This window comes from Tursiops truncatus, chromosome 2 (assembly GCF_011762595.2).
Source record: "Tursiops truncatus isolate mTurTru1 chromosome 2, mTurTru1.mat.Y, whole genome shotgun sequence".
Taxonomy (NCBI): domain Eukaryota; kingdom Metazoa; phylum Chordata; class Mammalia; order Artiodactyla; family Delphinidae; genus Tursiops; species Tursiops truncatus.
Window position 1 is genome coordinate 110,057,059 of NC_047035.1, and position 17,032 is coordinate 110,074,090.

Sequence of the window (17,032 nt, forward strand, 5' to 3'; positions counted from 1 at the left end):
TCCTCATGTCCATGATGAGTTAAAAAGAAATGTGGCGCACTAGGACCCTTGAGCCTTGCCTGAAAGTGAAATATAGCAGTTCAACATGGGTGCCAACATCTAACCAGCCCTCAGATGGATTTACCATGAAGGTAATGAAGTTTAAGCACCAGGGCCCCTCACTTGCTCTGGTCTCTTCCAGGGTCCCAGGAGCAGCCCTAGTAATTCTATATTTCTACTGTAATATTCTTAAAGAAGGCCGCCGAATCGTATAACCCTCAGACCCCACAAAACCTGGATCTGCCCCTGTACCGAGTGAGCCTAAGATCCCCAGCCTGACGATCACAAGGTCACCTACTTGGTGTTTTGGGGCCCATATACTGCCTGCCCCCACGCAGCTCCTAGGAATTCCTACTCACTTCATTGGCAGTTACACTGTTGGGGAAATGAAAGCGGCTCTCCTTTCTCAGGACCTCCATTTGGTCTGAGGCCGTGCAGCATCGTGAGATAGCTGCACTAAGACTGTGACTGTTTTGTCCCCTGAAGTTTACCTTGTTCCTGGCCCTTAGATTTGCGTTCTGTGTAAACCTCCCCAGAGACGCACCTCCCTCTTAATTTGGTTTTCTTTTGCTTTAGCCACTAAGGCACAATTAGAAAAAGCCACAGCCCAGAGATCCCAGTTTTGATACATATAAGGATGAAAATCTCTGTAGTTAAGAGTTCTGCCCCGCTCCGCCCTCAGCATGCTGGTGTGTGACTCCAGCCCGTTTTAGGGCTGTGCTGGCGCTAGCGATGGATCCACACCTTTGATGAGTGCACAGGCAGCACCATCCTGGCACCTCCTGGCTACATAACTAACTTAAAAAGCCACTTGTGCTGGAAAAGCTCCCGGCAGGACCAGTACCCCTACTATTGTTTGTTTTCCAGGGCTCTCTCTCTGGGTCATGGCTGTGGCCTGTTCCATCCCCTTATTACTTTCCATTAGTCCTGAGGAAATGGCTTGAAGCCATCATCAGTTTGGCCCACTTGAGCAGACCATCCCAGTCCCATGAACCTCTCTGATAATGGGTCAGGGAGGAGCTCAAAATTCTGACAGAAGCATCATAACAGGTCTTCTCAAGCTCTGCAAGGCCTCAGTGAATGCAGCTCGTCACATCTGGTTTCCTTTGGTTTGGGGTGTAGTCGGATCACTCTTCCCAGGGTTTAGCTGATGCTGCCTTGTTTTAAACCTGTTTTTTATCCTGTTTATGAATGAATATCCTGAACTACATTAGTATGCACTGGGAATGAGAATTTGTATGTGACCCTGTGGTGCTGCAAGAACTGTTGCCATAGTTTGAGCTCTCTGTTTGTTGCTGTTTCTCAGCTAGCTTTATCTTGGAAATGCGGAAGATGATTCTAGCACCCAAATACAGAATATTAGTCTTTCGGTAAATTGCCCTTTTTAGGAGAAGCACGACCATGGCAACCTAGGATTACACTGTGCTCTACAATTTGCAAAGGCCCTTTGAAGACCATTCTCAACAGGCTCCATGAGGTAAGAAGTAGGAATCCAACCTCAGTGAGGATCCTAAGGCTTTGAGGGGTGAAATGATTTGCCCAAAATCACCTGACTCAGAAGTGGCAGAGTCAGGACTGGAACCCTGGCCCAACTCTAAACCATAGGCTCTTTCCATGATATAAAGGGCTAGACTGATGGTAGTTAGTTATTAAAATCAGTAAAAGTCTTTTATTAAAGACATGCTAATACTGTAGCTGAAATCGTTTCGTTTCCTTGCTAAGTTACCCGCTGCTGTGGTCAGGTATGTCATCTTGCTGTGTTTGCCATCTCCCACAAGTGAAAGGAACGCTTTTCTTTTTAAAGATTCATCGGTCTGAGTTTTCCGGCCCAGGGGAGGCTCTCTTGCCTTCTCCTCATTCAGTAGTCCTGCACAGGAATGGTGATCTTGCGGATAAATTCGTCATACTTCACTTTGCCATGAGGTTCAATATCTGCTTCCCTGAAAAGATCATCCACTGCAATAAATCACATTAATTTTTCAGTTTGCTTTAGTGTTACGTTATAGGACATCCAGTTGGGGGTTGGGACTCCCTGGAGGTCTTCCCTGAGCGTCTGATTGACTATTCCCGTAGATGAGGAAATAAACCAGTGGAGGGAACAGGACAACCCACCCCCTACCCCTTGGAGACCATGTATCCAATTTTGAGTTCATCAGGCTTTCTGCAGGGGCCAGGGTAGGGGTGTACTGGTAAGGATTCAGTCACTGAAACCATCTTGTGCTTTTTTTTTCCCCTTCAGAAAATGTCTGGCCCCTGGGCCAGTATTTCCAGAAAGCTTTGGCATGAATCTTACCTTCTACAGCCCACCGTCTCAGCCCCCTGCAGAGAACAGACACCCTCTGTAGCTCCATCCCAGGCCCCCCAGCGCAGTCTTTGGCCTGCCCCTGACCTGCCAGTCTGCCTTCCAACTTGACACCCACCCCACCCCAAGGGGGCTCGGTGACGAGTGGTACCTGCCACCATCACCTCTTTTAAAAAGTGTGCGTTTCGGGGGTGGGGTACCGTAAGAGAAAATATATTCAACTGTGTCTAAGCTCAAAGCCTACCAAAAAACTGCCACTGTTCTCTAATGTTGCTCAAAAAAAGAAAAAACAAAACCAAAACCCCAACCTTTACTGGTTCTGGATCCCTGGGACAAAATACTAGCTTCTCCCAGCAGTTGACAAAAAGAGCCATTTCAGCTTACACTTTTCCACGGTGGCTTCTCAGGACCATCCTCACCCTCTTACAAAACTATCACTGCTCTGTGTCAACTTCCCCAGCCCCAGGCATCCCCAACATAATCCTGGGTAGTTGTTAGAAAATATCCTGTGACTTCCTGCTTAACCATCCTCCTCCAAAAATGTAATTACTGTGCTCTGTGCTTAAGCTGATGGCACTTCTGAGTATTTTCAGAATGTTGAGACTGTAATTTATCTTATTTCATAGAGATGCTTCTACCCACCAACCACTTAGTTAAAACCGTCCCAATGGACAGGTCTAACACCAACCACTGCAGCCTCCAACTGTCCAGAAGAGGGGCAGCTGGAGTCTGATGATGCCTTCTGGGTAGAACGGCGGTTCCCTGTGAACCCACAAAGAACCAGGTCGCAAAGGAGGCCTCCCTCCCAGCCAACTCAGCAGCTCCAAGGATGCTTCTGTAGTAAAACTGAAGCTTTTTCTTTCAATCACTGAGGGTAAGGGAGTCTTACTTCTAGTATCATCTTTCCTTCTCCCACAGCCAGAGGAAGGGACATCAGTCTCTGTCTGGGTGACATTGTCAGTTTCTTTGAAATGTTTCTTTACTGGTTAAACAAATGAGAGATATGTTTGAGTTTGGGGACCATGGTATTGCTTTAGAGATCATTAACCGTAAGAATAAGGCCCCTGCTGGCCCTCTGCTAACAAACACTCCACTTGGTACATAAAAGCCCATGCAGTGTCCTCAGAACCGGGGAGGGAAGGAGAGCCCGTGTTTCCCTGTTCGCATTAAAACAGACACAATGAAAGACGAGATCGTGATAGCTCCCGGCCTGAAAAAGCGGGGGAAGCTCCATCTGCCTTCTGTAGAGCTATTTTTACATGCTTTGCGCTGTGCCTTTGTGACTGCAGATAAAATCTCAGCAGACTGCTTTATAGAATGTTAGCTCTTGGAGGGACCTGAGGGATTGTCTGTTGTAACCTCATTTCCCAATGAGGAAACTGAGGAGGGTGAGAGAGGTTAAGAAACTCACCTGAGGTCCCCCAGAATGAGGGGGAGCTAGGATTCAAGTCTGTTTGTTGTGATTTAACCAAAGGCTAAAGGCCCATCACTACTGAAGCCTTTTTCCTCCTGCCTCAATCATAGGCAGTGGCCCAGCGGCCTAACTAGAAATCCCAGCCTCTGGGGTTGGTGGGTGTGGACTCTGGTAGCGACCTGGCATGGCTGCCATGGCTGGACCGAGGGGCCCACCAGGCAGACTGGGAGAACACCTGCAAAGGGCCCAACATTGGAGTCACCCTTACCATGGACATCAGGCTTTCCTAGAAGACCCAAGCCTCTCATCCTCTCTGAGGTAGGAAGGCAGGGAAGGTAGGAGTCAAAGACCACCACGGACACCCCTTCTGGAAAAGCTCTTAGAGCTGGCTGAGTCGTGGGGAAAGGGAGCAAAGTAACATCTCAATTTAGAAACTTGGCAGCAGTAGCAGCTTCAGAAGACAGCTGTGGTGAGAGGAAAGAGCCTGAGAGGGGCTGGGGGGCGGGGGTCCAAGTGTCTAATAGACCTGCATGTAGCTCCCAGCTCTGTTACTCACAAGCCACTCACTGCACCTGTTTAATCAGTATGAGGGGGACACTAGTGCTCCCAGAGCTGTCATAATCACTAAATGAAGGCCCACAGTGAAAGTTTAGAACACAGTGTGATGCCCAAGTAGATCATAACTGGGTTTCCCCAAGCCGTCCCTTCGCCCTGGCTAATTTCTCCTGCCACCCACAGCGTCCCTAGTTCTTTTCTGGGATCCAATCCAGAGTTCACTAAGCTCAACATCTAGTTACAACCTTCTGGGGCATCCACCAAATGCAGTGCCTGCATAACCCAGGTGGCATGGATTGGGCTTTGGTGTCCTTCCCCCAACCCCTTAATCACCTCGTGCTGTTGGGAAAGAGGGACCCAGGCCATTACCTTCTTTATGGGTGAGCTTCTCTCCCAGTTTCATGAGTTTTGACCGCAGTTCAGACGCCATGATGTAGCCTTTCTTCTCCTTGTCCGCCATCAACATGGCCAAAAGAATTTCCTTCTCTGGGTCCTCTTGTTTTATTTGCACGTGCATAATGGTCAGGAAAGTAGAGAAATCCAGCTCTCCATTTCTGTCTAGGAAACCCCCAAACACAGCAGAGTGAGCAAGGAGGAAAAGGCTTCTCTTGAGGAAGGCAGCTGGGTTCCTGCCTTCACGGCCAGCTCAAGGGCCACCTAACTCAGGAAGCACCATGATGGAGGCAGTGGTCATGGGGAAGAGGATGCAGCCTGTCCTGCTGAGTTCCCACCATGGATATGCCTCATTTAATCCTCCCAACAACCCCTTAGTGACTGGTTATTGCATTTTGCCCACTAAGGAGACAGAAGCTCAGAGCGAAGAGTCACCTCAGAGCAGCGGCAGGACTAGGATGAAGCACTGCCTCCTCTATCCCCTTCTGGATGCTTCTCTCCTGCCCTGAACTGGAGGGAAGTGCAGCAACATGTCTATCCCCCCTTTTGGCAGCCACTGTAACACATTTACAAAGATAGACAGATGACCCCCACCTGGGGCCTCAAGCCTCTGTCCCACCAGGCTGTTCACCTCACTGCAGCCTCACTACTTCCCTCACTGCAGCTTCCACCCCAGTCCCTCCAGCCCACACCCCTCCTCCAGGCATGCCTGGGGACCTCAGCCCAGGCCCTGGCTGGGCTACAACTGCAGGAAGTCAGAACTGCCTCTGACCACAGCTTCCTGTTTGCAGGAGACAGAAACCAGAGGAAACCACCACCCGTTCGGAGATGGAAGCAGCAGATCTCAGTTGCTAAGCGCCCCATCACTGGGCTTGAGGCCTTCAGAGGCCCACCCCCAGGCCCAGGCTGGCCTCAGGACGGGCTCCCAGTGCTACTTCAGGCACCCTCGGATGGGACCTCAGGTTAACGCTAGCAGATGGTGGGAATCCATCTGAGAGATGAAGAAACTGAGGTCCAGGTGGGCTCTTGATCAAGTGTCCTTTCCAGGCCACCCTTCTCTTTCCTTCCTGAGTGTTCAGCCACCAATGCAAACAGCCATCCTGGCCTCTGACATCCCTCCCTCTTTTTCTTTAAAAAATAAAAACCCAGCAACAACAAAAAAGAACTTGTTTTTGGTTATGAAAAGTCCCATATGTTTCCATTGTCAAAAACAGAGGAAACAAGGAGAATGAAAATCCCATAATCGCATCACCAGAGAACCATTTGGAGATCAGAATTGGGTTCCAAGCCTGATTCCACCATTGGCGTAAGCACTTGGGGAAGTTACCTAATGGGCTCTGAATCTTGATCTTTGTCTGTAAAACCCGGATTAGGATAGTGCCCTCCTTCATTGGGTTGTTGAGCTAAGCACATGACAAATAGTTAAGGGACATTGTTCTATCAAAACAACTTTGGGATCACTTAGCACTGTCTGGGCTGCAGGTGTGTGATAACCTTGTGGGAATGCCTAGATCCCTTGGTCCTCTGGGATGGGGGTGTCACCGGTTGCTGTGAGGATTCAAGGAAGCCCGAGTGATACACAGCACCCAGCCAGTAGCTCCAGCTGCAACCTACCCCTCAAACTTCTGAGCTGTTTACACCCCATCATCTGCACCTGCTTGCCGGGCCCTCCCCAGGACCACAGCTGTGGGGCTCAGGGCCCACCCTCAGCCCAGACTCCTCCTTCCCTGGCAACTGACCCGGCCCAGCCAACTCACCTATCCCGTGAGTCTGCAGGTGCCGCTGCACCTCCCCCGGCGTCGGGCTGGCCCCCAGGCACCTCATCACCATCAGGAGGTCAGTGGCTTTCATCTTCCCCCGCTGCTGCTTGTCGTACAGGGAGAAGCATTCCTTGTACTCTGCCAAAGCCCAGAAAGGAGAATCAGGAGCCGCCTTTCACCCTCCACCCCGCCTCTCTGTCCTCTCCCCCCCTCTTTCTGCCCCTGCCCTCCCTTTTGCCTGCTCCCCTCTCCTCTTTCCCTCCTAGAGTGGCCAGACAGCAAAGAAAAAGACAGGGCTGCCAGGGTAAACCGAACTTCCGATATTCTAAAAAATGTATTCATTGTTTAAGTCGATCCCAAGTTTTGCATGGGACATACTTATAAAGATATTTGTTGTTTATCTGAAATTTACATTTAACTAGGTGTCCTGTTTCATCTGCCAACCCTCTCCCCTCCCTCTCCTGACTTCCCTTCTGCCTCCTCCCTCTCACCCTCCCTGCTCCCTTCCTCAGTCGACTAAAACCAGAGGAAAGCTCTCTCACCCTCCAGGGCCAGCCCAGGGAGACCAGGAGCTCACAGCAGGGCACCAGACTCCCAGGGGACCTTGGCAAAGACAGCTTATGTGGGAAACAGGGCCAATAATGCCTCGGGGCTACGGGTCCTCCTTTCTGGGAAGGACCAGAAATCCCCTCTGGGCAGGCCTGGCAGAGAGGCTCTCATATGTGATGACAATAATCACAACTGTGGGCACTTCTGAGCCTACTGCTCCAGCCGCTGGCCTCCAGGCTGCTGAACTCTCAAGCTGCTCTCTGACACAGGCCTTGGCCCCCTTCAAGACTTAAAGAGGCGCTGCCAGGAAGTCGTTCCAGGCTCTGCTGCTGCTCTCCCGAAACCCTCTCTACCCTGCTGGGGGCCAAGTAGCCTCCAGATCCACAGCCCCCCCAGGTCCAGCAGAACCGACCCCCACCTGCATCTCCCCCGACCCCCAAGCCCTGGAGGCACAGTGAGGCCAGCCGTGAGCTTGGGAAGATCAGGGGCCCCTCACAGAGGTTCTGACCACGGGCTGTAGGGCTCTCATCAGAATTGGTCAACACTCCCCTCTCGTCCAGTCCCTGGGGCCCACAGGGTAGAGCTCCTGGCTTGAGCCCCGCTTGGGAACGTGCAGGGCCCTGTGCTGTCCTCAGCACCCTGCTCTCTCCTGCTTCCCACACCCAGCTGGTTCCTCAGAGGCCTAGACCAGTGGCTCCTGAGCTGATAACAAAACCAGCAACCGCAGCTCCCGCTACTAGCACTTGCCCCCCAGGCCCTTGTGTAATCCTCACTGTGACCCTGTGGGGGTGGTACCTTCGTTGTTCCCATGGTGCAGATGGGGCGGAAGGCTGGAGCAGCAGAAGACTCACAGTGGGCAGCCTGCTCTGCCCCGGAGACCACACTGGATCTCCACTCCCGGGCAGAAGCCACCAGAGGGCAGCAGAGCAGGAGAGACAGCAAAAGGAAGCCCAGGCCTAGGGCCCTTTCATGGTCCCTCCTTAAGGCCTCTCCTGGCAGGAGGATTTCAGGAAGGTTGCTAACCAAAGGCAGGCCAGGCAGTGGGGTTTAGAGACAATTAGCTGCTTTTGTGCCTGTGGAGAGGTTGAATGGGAACTTTCCACCCTTTCAGAACTTTGCAGAGCCTGAGCTTCGGAGGGACAGACCATCAACAGGACCTGGTGGCAGGGGCTGGAGTGGCCCAGGGGAAGCAGGGCCAGAGCCTGGCTTAACCCCACCTTTGGTTCCTGCAAAACCTAATTTCCTCCAAGAAGGCCCAGTGCCAGTGGGGATGGGGGAAGAGAGAGGGCCACCATGTGTGCAGGGCTTAAACTCAGCTCTCCCCTTCCCCCTCCTGGGGACCGCTCTTGGCCACCCACCTTGTCTTCTGTCTGGTTTGTCTTCTGTCTCTCTGCACGAGGGGTGGGCCCGCTGCCTTCCTGAGACCTCATCCTATGACAGTTGACCATCTTCCGACAGTGGCCAGGTGGGGACATCACATTCTTGGGGCCTGGAATCCACCAGGCTCTACAGGGGGGAACATTGCCCCCTGCCCCCATGCCCTGCACCACGGGGGCCCGTGGTCCCTGATATCAGCAGGGCTAGGGTCAAATGGGGGCCCACCTCCTCAGTTACATATGTGTTCTGTCTTCCTACCTTTAGATACCTGGGAGTCTGGCTCTGAACTTGGAGTTCTGCGCTGGAACAACAGGGCTCTTCTCCTCCCCCCTGCCCCGCCCCCACCCCACCCCCCCCCCAGACCTCCATACCTCCTTCCTCTCCCTGCCTGGCTCTCCTTCTGATAGGCCAGCCGGCCATCCAACATCCTGTTTATGTTACTACTTTCCTGTTGTCGTCCCCCACCCCCGCCCGCCCGCCCGCCATCCCTGCAAGGTGAACCCTGTGAGCACAGGAATTTGGGGCTATTATGTGCACTGCTATATTTTTAATGCCTAGATTTGGGCTGGCACAAAGAAAGGACTCATACTGTTGAATGAAAGAACAAATTGGGTTAAATAAATTGAATTAAAAATCCCCTTTAGGTTTTCCCTTTGAAAATACAAATACCCCAAGGCAAAAAATAATCCTCCCCAGGGCCTAGGATAACACCAGTTGTATGCTCGGAATGTAACAACCGGCTCTGATGATATATGTACATAGTTTAAGTTTTATAGACTTGAGGATGTGCAGCACACAATTTACAAATCATAAAATATACTCGATTATAAATTCCATCTAGCCAATTGACTATCACGGTGAGTTTTGACAGCTCTTGTAGCCATTGCCAACCTACAGTTTTGATTTAACCATTAAGTGAGGTAGGCTGCATGCCAATGAATGCTACTCTTTTCCCAATGACTATACTATCATTACATCTGATAAGTGATCTATTAAACTACTTCTCGGCCTTTATGCAAATTATATTCATTAAACTGAAATCTTTGAAATCTTCAGCACTATTGACTGCAAGAGATTTTTTTTATATATATATAAATTTATTTTAGGCTGCATTGGGTCTTTGTTGCTGCGCGCGGGCTTTCTCTAGTTGCAGCGAGTGGGGGCTACTGTTTGTTGTGGTGCACAAGCCTCGCATTAAGGTGGCTTCTCCAGTGGAGCAAGGGCTCTAGGTACGCGGGCTTCAGTAGTTGTGGCTCACAGGCTCTAGAGCACAGGCTCAGTAGTTGTGGTGCATGGGCTTAGTTGCTCCGCGGCATGTGGGATCTTCCCGCACCAGGGTCCGAACCCATGTCCCCTGCATTGGCAGGCAGATTCTTAACCACTGCGCCACCAGGGAAGCCCCAAGAGATATCTTTTTAAAATGTTTATACAGATGGAGGGATTGGAGCATTCTTTCATCTTCCATTATTTAATAATGGCTGATTTTAACAACCAGCTCACAAATTTCTTAAAACTGTACCATCTAGCTCATGCTAGCAAGAGCAAGCTGGCCCCAGCGTACGTCTGGGTGACACCCAGGCCCAGTGTCAGGCACATGGCTGACATATGCTGTGTCTCTCACAGCAGCCTAGTGAGGCAGTGTCATTAGCCCCACTTCACAGATGAGACAACTGAGGCTCAGAGGTGACTGGACCCCAGGTCCACTGCCTCCAAGGTCCCTGGTCTTCCCACTCCAGTCTTTCATTCATTAACATTTGTGGTCACTTTCTTTGTGTCAGACATTAACATACGAAGGGGAACTTACCTTATTCCCTTCTGCAAGGTTCAGAGGCCCCAGAGGGAGGGTGACCCTCAGAGCCAAGTGTTGGTTGGGGGAGGCTGAGGCTGACAGCTGGACTCCAGCCCTGAGACTCCTCAAGTCTTGCCTCAAGACCTGGGCAAGAGGGGCCCCTGCCCTGGGCCTTGTGTTTTAAGAGTCCCTGCTCTGTTCCCCCTCGTGGGGTAAGGATATCAAGGGGTCTGTAGGGAGGTGCCTACAACCCACCCACCCACTCTCCCTTATAGACCAAGCTCCTGGTACACAGAACTCTGGAATCCCTGCCTAGGTAACTCTCAGTTCATCTCCCTACTTGAGCTCGGATGGGCCTCCCCAGCCAGGTCTGGGCCCCTGAGTTCTGTGTAACCCAACCCTGTTGGCTTGGCCTTGTGGAAACAGAACCATGCACTGCGGGAAACTGAAGCCTGTTTAGAGACCAGCAGGTCAGGGGATTCCAGGAACAAAGTGCTCCAAACACCAAAACTAGGCTTGCTGTCAGGACAGAAGGGACCTCAGAGACCACCTAAGCTGACCTTCCCTCCCTTTACAGATGGGGAGACTGAGGCCCAGAGCGTAGAAGCATCCTGCCTGAGTGTGCAAACCTGGGCTCTTTTCTCTTTCTCAGCCAGTTACAAAGCCCCCTCCTTTGGTTGGGTCCTCAGCCACAGCGGTGTCTCTCCGTCCATTCCCTTTCCCTCTCCTTTCCCAAATCCAGCTATCAAGTTCTGGGGGAAAACCCAGTGAGCTCCCTCTTGTAAATCACACCGAGAGGTGTGACACCAATATCTCTTACCTCCGAGCTTTGCCCCCCACCTGCACCTCCAACCCAGCCCTTCCCTGCAGTGGCCGGCCCCTTGCCTGTGGGTGGGCCCAGCTCTCCCACCAACCTCCTTCCCTCCCACTAACAAAAAATGAGCAGAGCAAATTGCCTAACAAGACCCACATTTTGCTGTGAGTTGCTAATGAAAGAACAAACCAAACCTACCATTAATTTGGTCCTGGGAAAGAAACTTGGCCTGCAGCAGAGAGAGGAAAACAGTCAGGGAGAGACTCCACAAAAGCCCCCCGGCCACCCCAGCCCAGGACAGCGCGACAGGGCCACACAGACCCTCACTCACCATCGCGGGGCCTCCGGTTGCCACCCGTGCGCTCGCTGCTCCCAGAACCGCCTTCCTGTTCCCCTTCCTCCCGGCTTCAAGTCGAAAGTCCGCCAAGCTGGGTGGAGGCCCGGGTTATAAATCCACGGCTGCCATGGAGACCAGGCCCAACGCCAGGGGTCAGATTCCAGCTTCCCGTGCACTGCTGATGCCCGGCCTGCCTGGGCTAGTGGCAGGTTGGATTCTGAGAGACCGGGGCTGCACGAGGGCTTCCCCAGCCCTCAGTCTTGCATCAGGAGGCTGAAGCTCTGTAGCCAGAGGACAAATGCTGTTTCTCCCTGGGAGCCCTCTGTGGACACTAAGAAGGGGTGACACACAGAAAGGGGGTCCCTGGCCCTGCCTCCGGGGGTCTTTCCTCTCTCTCTCTCCGGGGACTAAGCTGGGGGCTGACAGGCTCCTCCTAGGTGTCGGGCACTTTGCACACCGCCTTACTTAAGGCTCATCACACACCACCTTGTAGGTGGAAGGAAACCCCACTGTGACAGCACAGCCGCCTCCACTGCCAGAGCCTTGGGATGCCTTATGCAGAAGGGACACAGCCACTGTTGCTCTAAGGCCCCTCTGCTGAGTGACTGGCGTGTCACTTCACTGCTCTGTGCCTCAGTGTCCTGGCCGGGCCTCGTCACAGGGCTCTCGATGGTCAAATGGCTGGTGCACCATCAGTTCTCAGCATGTGTGTCAGTTCTCTCCCCTCCTTCTGGTGTGGCGGGGTGTGGATGCAGTAGATGCCTGCGTTGCGGTCTCCAGCCCCACCACAGGCTGCCCAGGGGACTCAGAGGGAGGCCTCTTAAGGGACTTTCCCGGCCAGGAAGTCTCCCCCCTTTTCTTCCTTTCCCTCCTCTCCCCACCGCAGCCCCCACCCCTTCCGGCAGAAGCTGCTGACTCTCCCCACTTCTCAGTGGTTTGTGCTGCCCCCCACCCCTCCCCACACCCACTGAGAAAGTGAGGGGGCTGGTTCCCTGGAGATACAGTGCTGGGCACAGCTGGGTTCTCCCCGTTCTTCTCCCAGACACCTGTTATATCCCTTGTCCACGGCTGACGGCTGTCCTGCCTGTGGGCTCCGACTCCAAGGTCAAGCCACTTTGTCAGGACCGACACGTACGGTTGCACATGTTGTGCACTGCACCAGAGCTCCCGGACCAGGGACAAGTGGGTCCTAGAAAGGGGCTGCACGTGCGCAGAGGGATGCGTTGGTAATTGGCACATGGACAGCTGGGGCCCTCCTTTGTCCCTTGACCACCTCCATGTGGAAGGTTCTCTTTTCCTCCATTTCGTGTCTCCCGAGTCATCTATTCACACCCGTTTCTAGACCCAGAGAATTTCAGCTGGAGGATTCACACTCTTCCCGGTTGGGCTGAGGAGAGGAGACACTGGAGGGAGGCAGGAGAGGAGGGGAACTTCTCACTGACAGCCTCACGGGAGAAGAGGAGATGGGACGTCAGGTGGGGGCTTGGAAGGGTGGGGAGCACAGAGCAGAGGCCCGTGGGGAAGGCCGGCAGGGCCTGGCCAAGTGCTTACTCGGAATCACCCTGTGTCTGGAAAGGGTCCCTTGGAGGAGACATGACTGTTGGGCCTTGTAGTAGCCCAGCCTCGAGACCGAAAAGCCCAGAGGCAGCGAAAGAGATGACAATTTGTTGGACAGGGGATCTTACATGTCCAAAACAACATCCTGCAGCGACTCCCCACTGTGGATGGAAGGTGGCAGGCAGGACACGGCAGCAGTTTTCACTACTCCAGGGGAGGAGGAGGCTACCAGTTACAGGGGGAATTGGCTTCAGCTGGGCTCCTCAGTTACCAGGCAAACCAGCAGCTGGGGCAGGGGCAAGCACATAGGTAGTTAGTGGTTACTGATTAAGGCCTATGATTAAGAGGATTGGATAGTCATGGGAGCGAAGCAGGGCCTGGTGGAGCTGGGGATGTACGGAGAGCAAGAGAACAGCCATCTTGAACGGCCTGACCATACGCTCCACCCCTACACGCCCTATATGACCCTTACAATCTTGGTCTGACCCTCTTCCGCCATATCCCTGGGGTCAGGGATGCAGAGGGCACTGCAACCAAATACCACAAATGCAACAGAGCCAACAGCTGCTAAGGAGTATCAAGAGTCCAAGAGGTGGGCAGACTTTGCAGCCAGGCGCTTGTCGGGTCAACTTTTCATGGAAGTCCAGAGGAGGATGACGATAGCATCTCGCTGTAGACCCAGCGGTCAGACTTCCCAATGGCGAGGCCACCACTGCTGTCCAGTTCCCAAACACATTCCCTCTGCTCAGGCTAGGCACGAAATATAGAGATGCTTCACAGGCACAAGACGGGGGAAGATCATGACCCTGAAGCCAAATACAAGCAGTAACAGCATTCTGAGATCACACCACCCCTACCTGTGGTCTGCATCGCAGCCTGCAGTCCCACGCCGTCTGTCCACCCTCAGTCCCCACCGCCAGTGCCCAATACTGGAGAGGGCGCATAACAGACCACGGCGTTCATATAATGGTGCTTTCTCCAACAGGGGCCTGGATTAATGACCTTAGTGGTGTCAGGCAGGGCCAAGTGGAGGACAGGTGAAGCCTGTAAGTCCCTTTCTAATCCTATTCCCCATGAAGCAGCAAACCCAGAACGCCGGGGACCTACCTGCCAGTCCCAGGCCATTGTGTACCGGGTTCCCCTAGGAATAGGTCCGGTGGCCAGGGTGAAAACAAGTTATTGTCCTGATCAGTCCTGGTCCTTCGGTGGTCAACAGCTGAACTTGGATGGTGTTGCCTAGTTGCTTCTGGGTTAACGTGCTGCAGGCACTGGGTCGACTGCTCCTGGGATGTTCAGTTATAGCTCGGAGGGGCTGAGTTAGCGTCCTGGGCCACGTGTCAAGAGAGCGGGTTTCCAGTTTCACCAGCTGGTTAAGTGGTCCATTCATCCCTCAGCTTAGCCTGGCAGCAGGGGCGTCGTAGCGCAGGGGGAGATGCCAGTGTCTGTCATTTTTATCAGCCCATGCCTGAATTGCGTGGCCCATAAAGTGGGTTCCTTGGTCACTATCGGGGTCCTTTCCCCATAGGGTCGCCCCGCCACCATCCACTCCTGGGCTATCCACTGCATCCATCCAGATGCTGTCCCTTGCAGGCCGGCTGGCCACTGCTGCCCACCTGCACTGATTACCCCGGGCCAACCCATCGGTGTACGAAACCTCCCAAGGGATGGAGCCTGTGCCTTCTTCCACTAAAGGTGGCATCTCAGGAGGATCAGCTGTCTCCGTCAGGCCGGTGGGGTCCTCCGTGGTGTAGGTAACCAGGCCTCAGCGTGTAACTCTGCACTCGGTGGGCCAGTAGGTCAAGGGCTACGTTGCCTTCAACAGACACGCACTTAGTTATGGTTCGGACTTGTGCGTGCCCGGACCTGGGCTTCTGGAAGGTATCCTTTAGCCACTCAGCTGTGGGATCCTGAGTAAGTACAGTCACTGGGGCGCCTCCTGGGATGGCTTTCGCCTGTTGTGAAGCATTGTCGATTGCCCAGAGCTGTTGTTCCAGCCCACGGCATCGTTATTCCGCCCCCTTCCACGGGTGGGACCAGAAGCCCAAGGGCACTCTTGTGATTACGCTGTTACCACAGGCCCCAACCAAACCGTTTCAGGTAACTGGCCACGTCCACCTCACAAGCCTGTCCCTGAGTTCACATCCCTAAAGCCCTGGATCTGTTTAACAGCCACCTTGGCTTGGGTGAAGGCATCTTCCTCCCCCGGGGTCCTCTCCCACTGAGCTCCCTTCTTTACAGGCTTGAACAAGGGTCAAAAAGCTTGGGCCAGATGCGGGATGAGAGGCCTCCAACAGCCCAACAGCCCTAGCCAGGTCTGTAATTGTTTCGGGGTGATGGGCCACAGGTGTGCTTGCATTTTGCCAGTAACTGCTGACAGTACCACTTTGGGCTTACCTGACCAGATAACACCCAAGTATTTGACAGGTCATCCAGGTCTTTGCCTTCTGTCTGCATTCTCCAGCCAGCCCTCTGCTGTCAAATGAGCTCCAAGCGTGGGGGCTGCTACTTTGAAACGGGAAACAGACCCTGAGGTTAACAGAATATCACCATTATGATGGGAGAGAGAGGCATCCCTCCTGATGGTCTGCTGCCTCCGCTCTGGGGGAGAAAAGAGCTCTTCATCTGCGCCTGGGGGACAGGGAGCTCGATGACCTCGTCCCAATCTTCTTCCTCTTCATCAGTGTGCTCTGTAGGGTCCCACGCCTTGGGGTTCCCATCTGGACGGGCCCCAACCATCTGGACCCCCTGTCGGGGAAGCTACCTTCCCTTCAGCCACGCGGCGTGGTGGGCTAAGTGTCTGCTTCCCGTCTTGTTCCCTCAATCTGGCCATTAACGTTCCGGCAGTTTTGGTTTGGGCCAGCCTGGCACCCCACCTGTAGGCCCCTAACCTGAGCCTTGGGCACTTGCTCAGTGTCTGTGGCCTTTCTCAGCCTCCAAAGCAGCAGCCAGCCCACAGCCATGGCCACCCCTTCCACCGTCTGGCTTCTCTCTCCCCACAGTAACGGCAGCGACATCTCTGCAACACCCTCAGGGGGGGGGTCTGTGGATTCGCCAGTCTCTTGGCGGCCCTCATTCATCAAGGACAGACGCCACAGGGCCCCGCACACGAGTGGATGGCCACCCCCCGGATTCCTCACAACGTTCCATTCCCCGTCCTTCTTCCCCGACATCTCGGTGCGCCCGGGAGTTTTCCCGGCTTCTCGGCTGGCTCGCCAATTGTTGGGCTGCACTCCCGCAGGCCTGCAAGGCTTGGAGTGGCCCAGCCTTGAGACCAAAGGAACAGCCCAGAGACAGTGACAGAGACATCAGTGATTTGTCGGGTAGGGGATCTTACACGTTTGAAGCAACATCCTGGAGCAACACCCCACCGTGTGCGGCAGACGGGACTCGGCAGCCATCTTTGCTGCTCTGCGGGGGAAGGAGGTTACCAGTTATAGGGGGAATTGACTTCAGCTGGGCTCATCAGTTACCAGGGCCTAATGAAGCCCTACAATTAAGAGGATTGGATAGTCATGGGAGCGAAGCAGGGCCTGGTGGAGCTGGGGATGTACGGAGAGCAAGAGAACAGCCATCTTGAACGGCCTGACCATACGCTCCACCCCTACACACCCTATATGACCCTTACAATCTTGGTCTGACCCTCTTCCGCCATATCCCTGGGGTCAGGTATGCAGAGGGCACTGCAACCAAACACCACAAATGCAACAGAGCCAACAGCTGCTAAGGAGTATCAAGAGTCCAAGAGGTGGGCAGACTTTGCAGCCAGGCGCTTATTGGGTCAACTTTTCATGGAAGTCCAGAGGAGGATGACGATAGCATCTCGCTGTAGACCCAGCGGTCAGACTTCCCAATGGCGAGGCCACCACTGCTGTCCAGTTCCCAAACACATTCCCTCTGCTCAGGCTAGGCACGAAATATAGAGATGCTTCACAGGCACAAGACGGGGGAAGATCATGACCCTGAAGCCAAATACAAGCAGTAACAGCATTCTGAGATCACACCACCCCTACCTGTGGTCTGCATCGCAGCCTGCAGTCCCACGCCGTCTGTCCACCCTCAGTCCCCACCGCCAGTGCCCAATACTGGAGAGGGCGCATAACAGACCACGGCGTTCATATAATGGTGCTTTCTCCAACAGGGGCCTGG

At 53.7% G+C, this 17,032-nt stretch overlaps 1 protein-coding gene across 10 annotated transcripts in view; it reads right to left on the reverse strand.

Moving 5' to 3' along the window:
• Positions 1–1,681: 1,681 nt before the first annotated feature.
• Positions 1,682–17,032, reverse strand: part of LOC101334017 (CLN6 transmembrane ER protein) — a 68,401-nt gene continuing 53,050 nt past the window's right edge. For 8 of the 10 annotated variants that reach the window (XM_073801170.1, XM_073801171.1, XM_073801169.1 and 5 more), the window contains 7 exons: positions 11,324–11,420; positions 11,191–11,221; positions 6,461–6,601; positions 5,139–5,259; positions 4,680–4,864; positions 3,231–3,323; positions 1,682–1,995 (listed from right to left, as the gene is read on the reverse strand). In XM_073801170.1, coding sequence (XP_073657271.1) covers positions 1,898–1,995; positions 3,231–3,323; positions 4,680–4,864; positions 5,139–5,259; positions 6,461–6,601; positions 11,191–11,221; positions 11,324–11,420 — 766 coding nt within the window. In that variant the 3' untranslated portion in view covers positions 1,682–1,897. Of the gene's footprint in view, positions 1,996–3,230; positions 3,324–4,679; positions 4,869–5,138; positions 5,260–6,460; positions 6,602–11,190; positions 11,222–11,323; positions 11,421–17,032 lie in introns of all 10 variants that reach the window. The other 2 variants (XM_073801168.1, XM_033851884.2) reach the window with 2 other exon arrangements.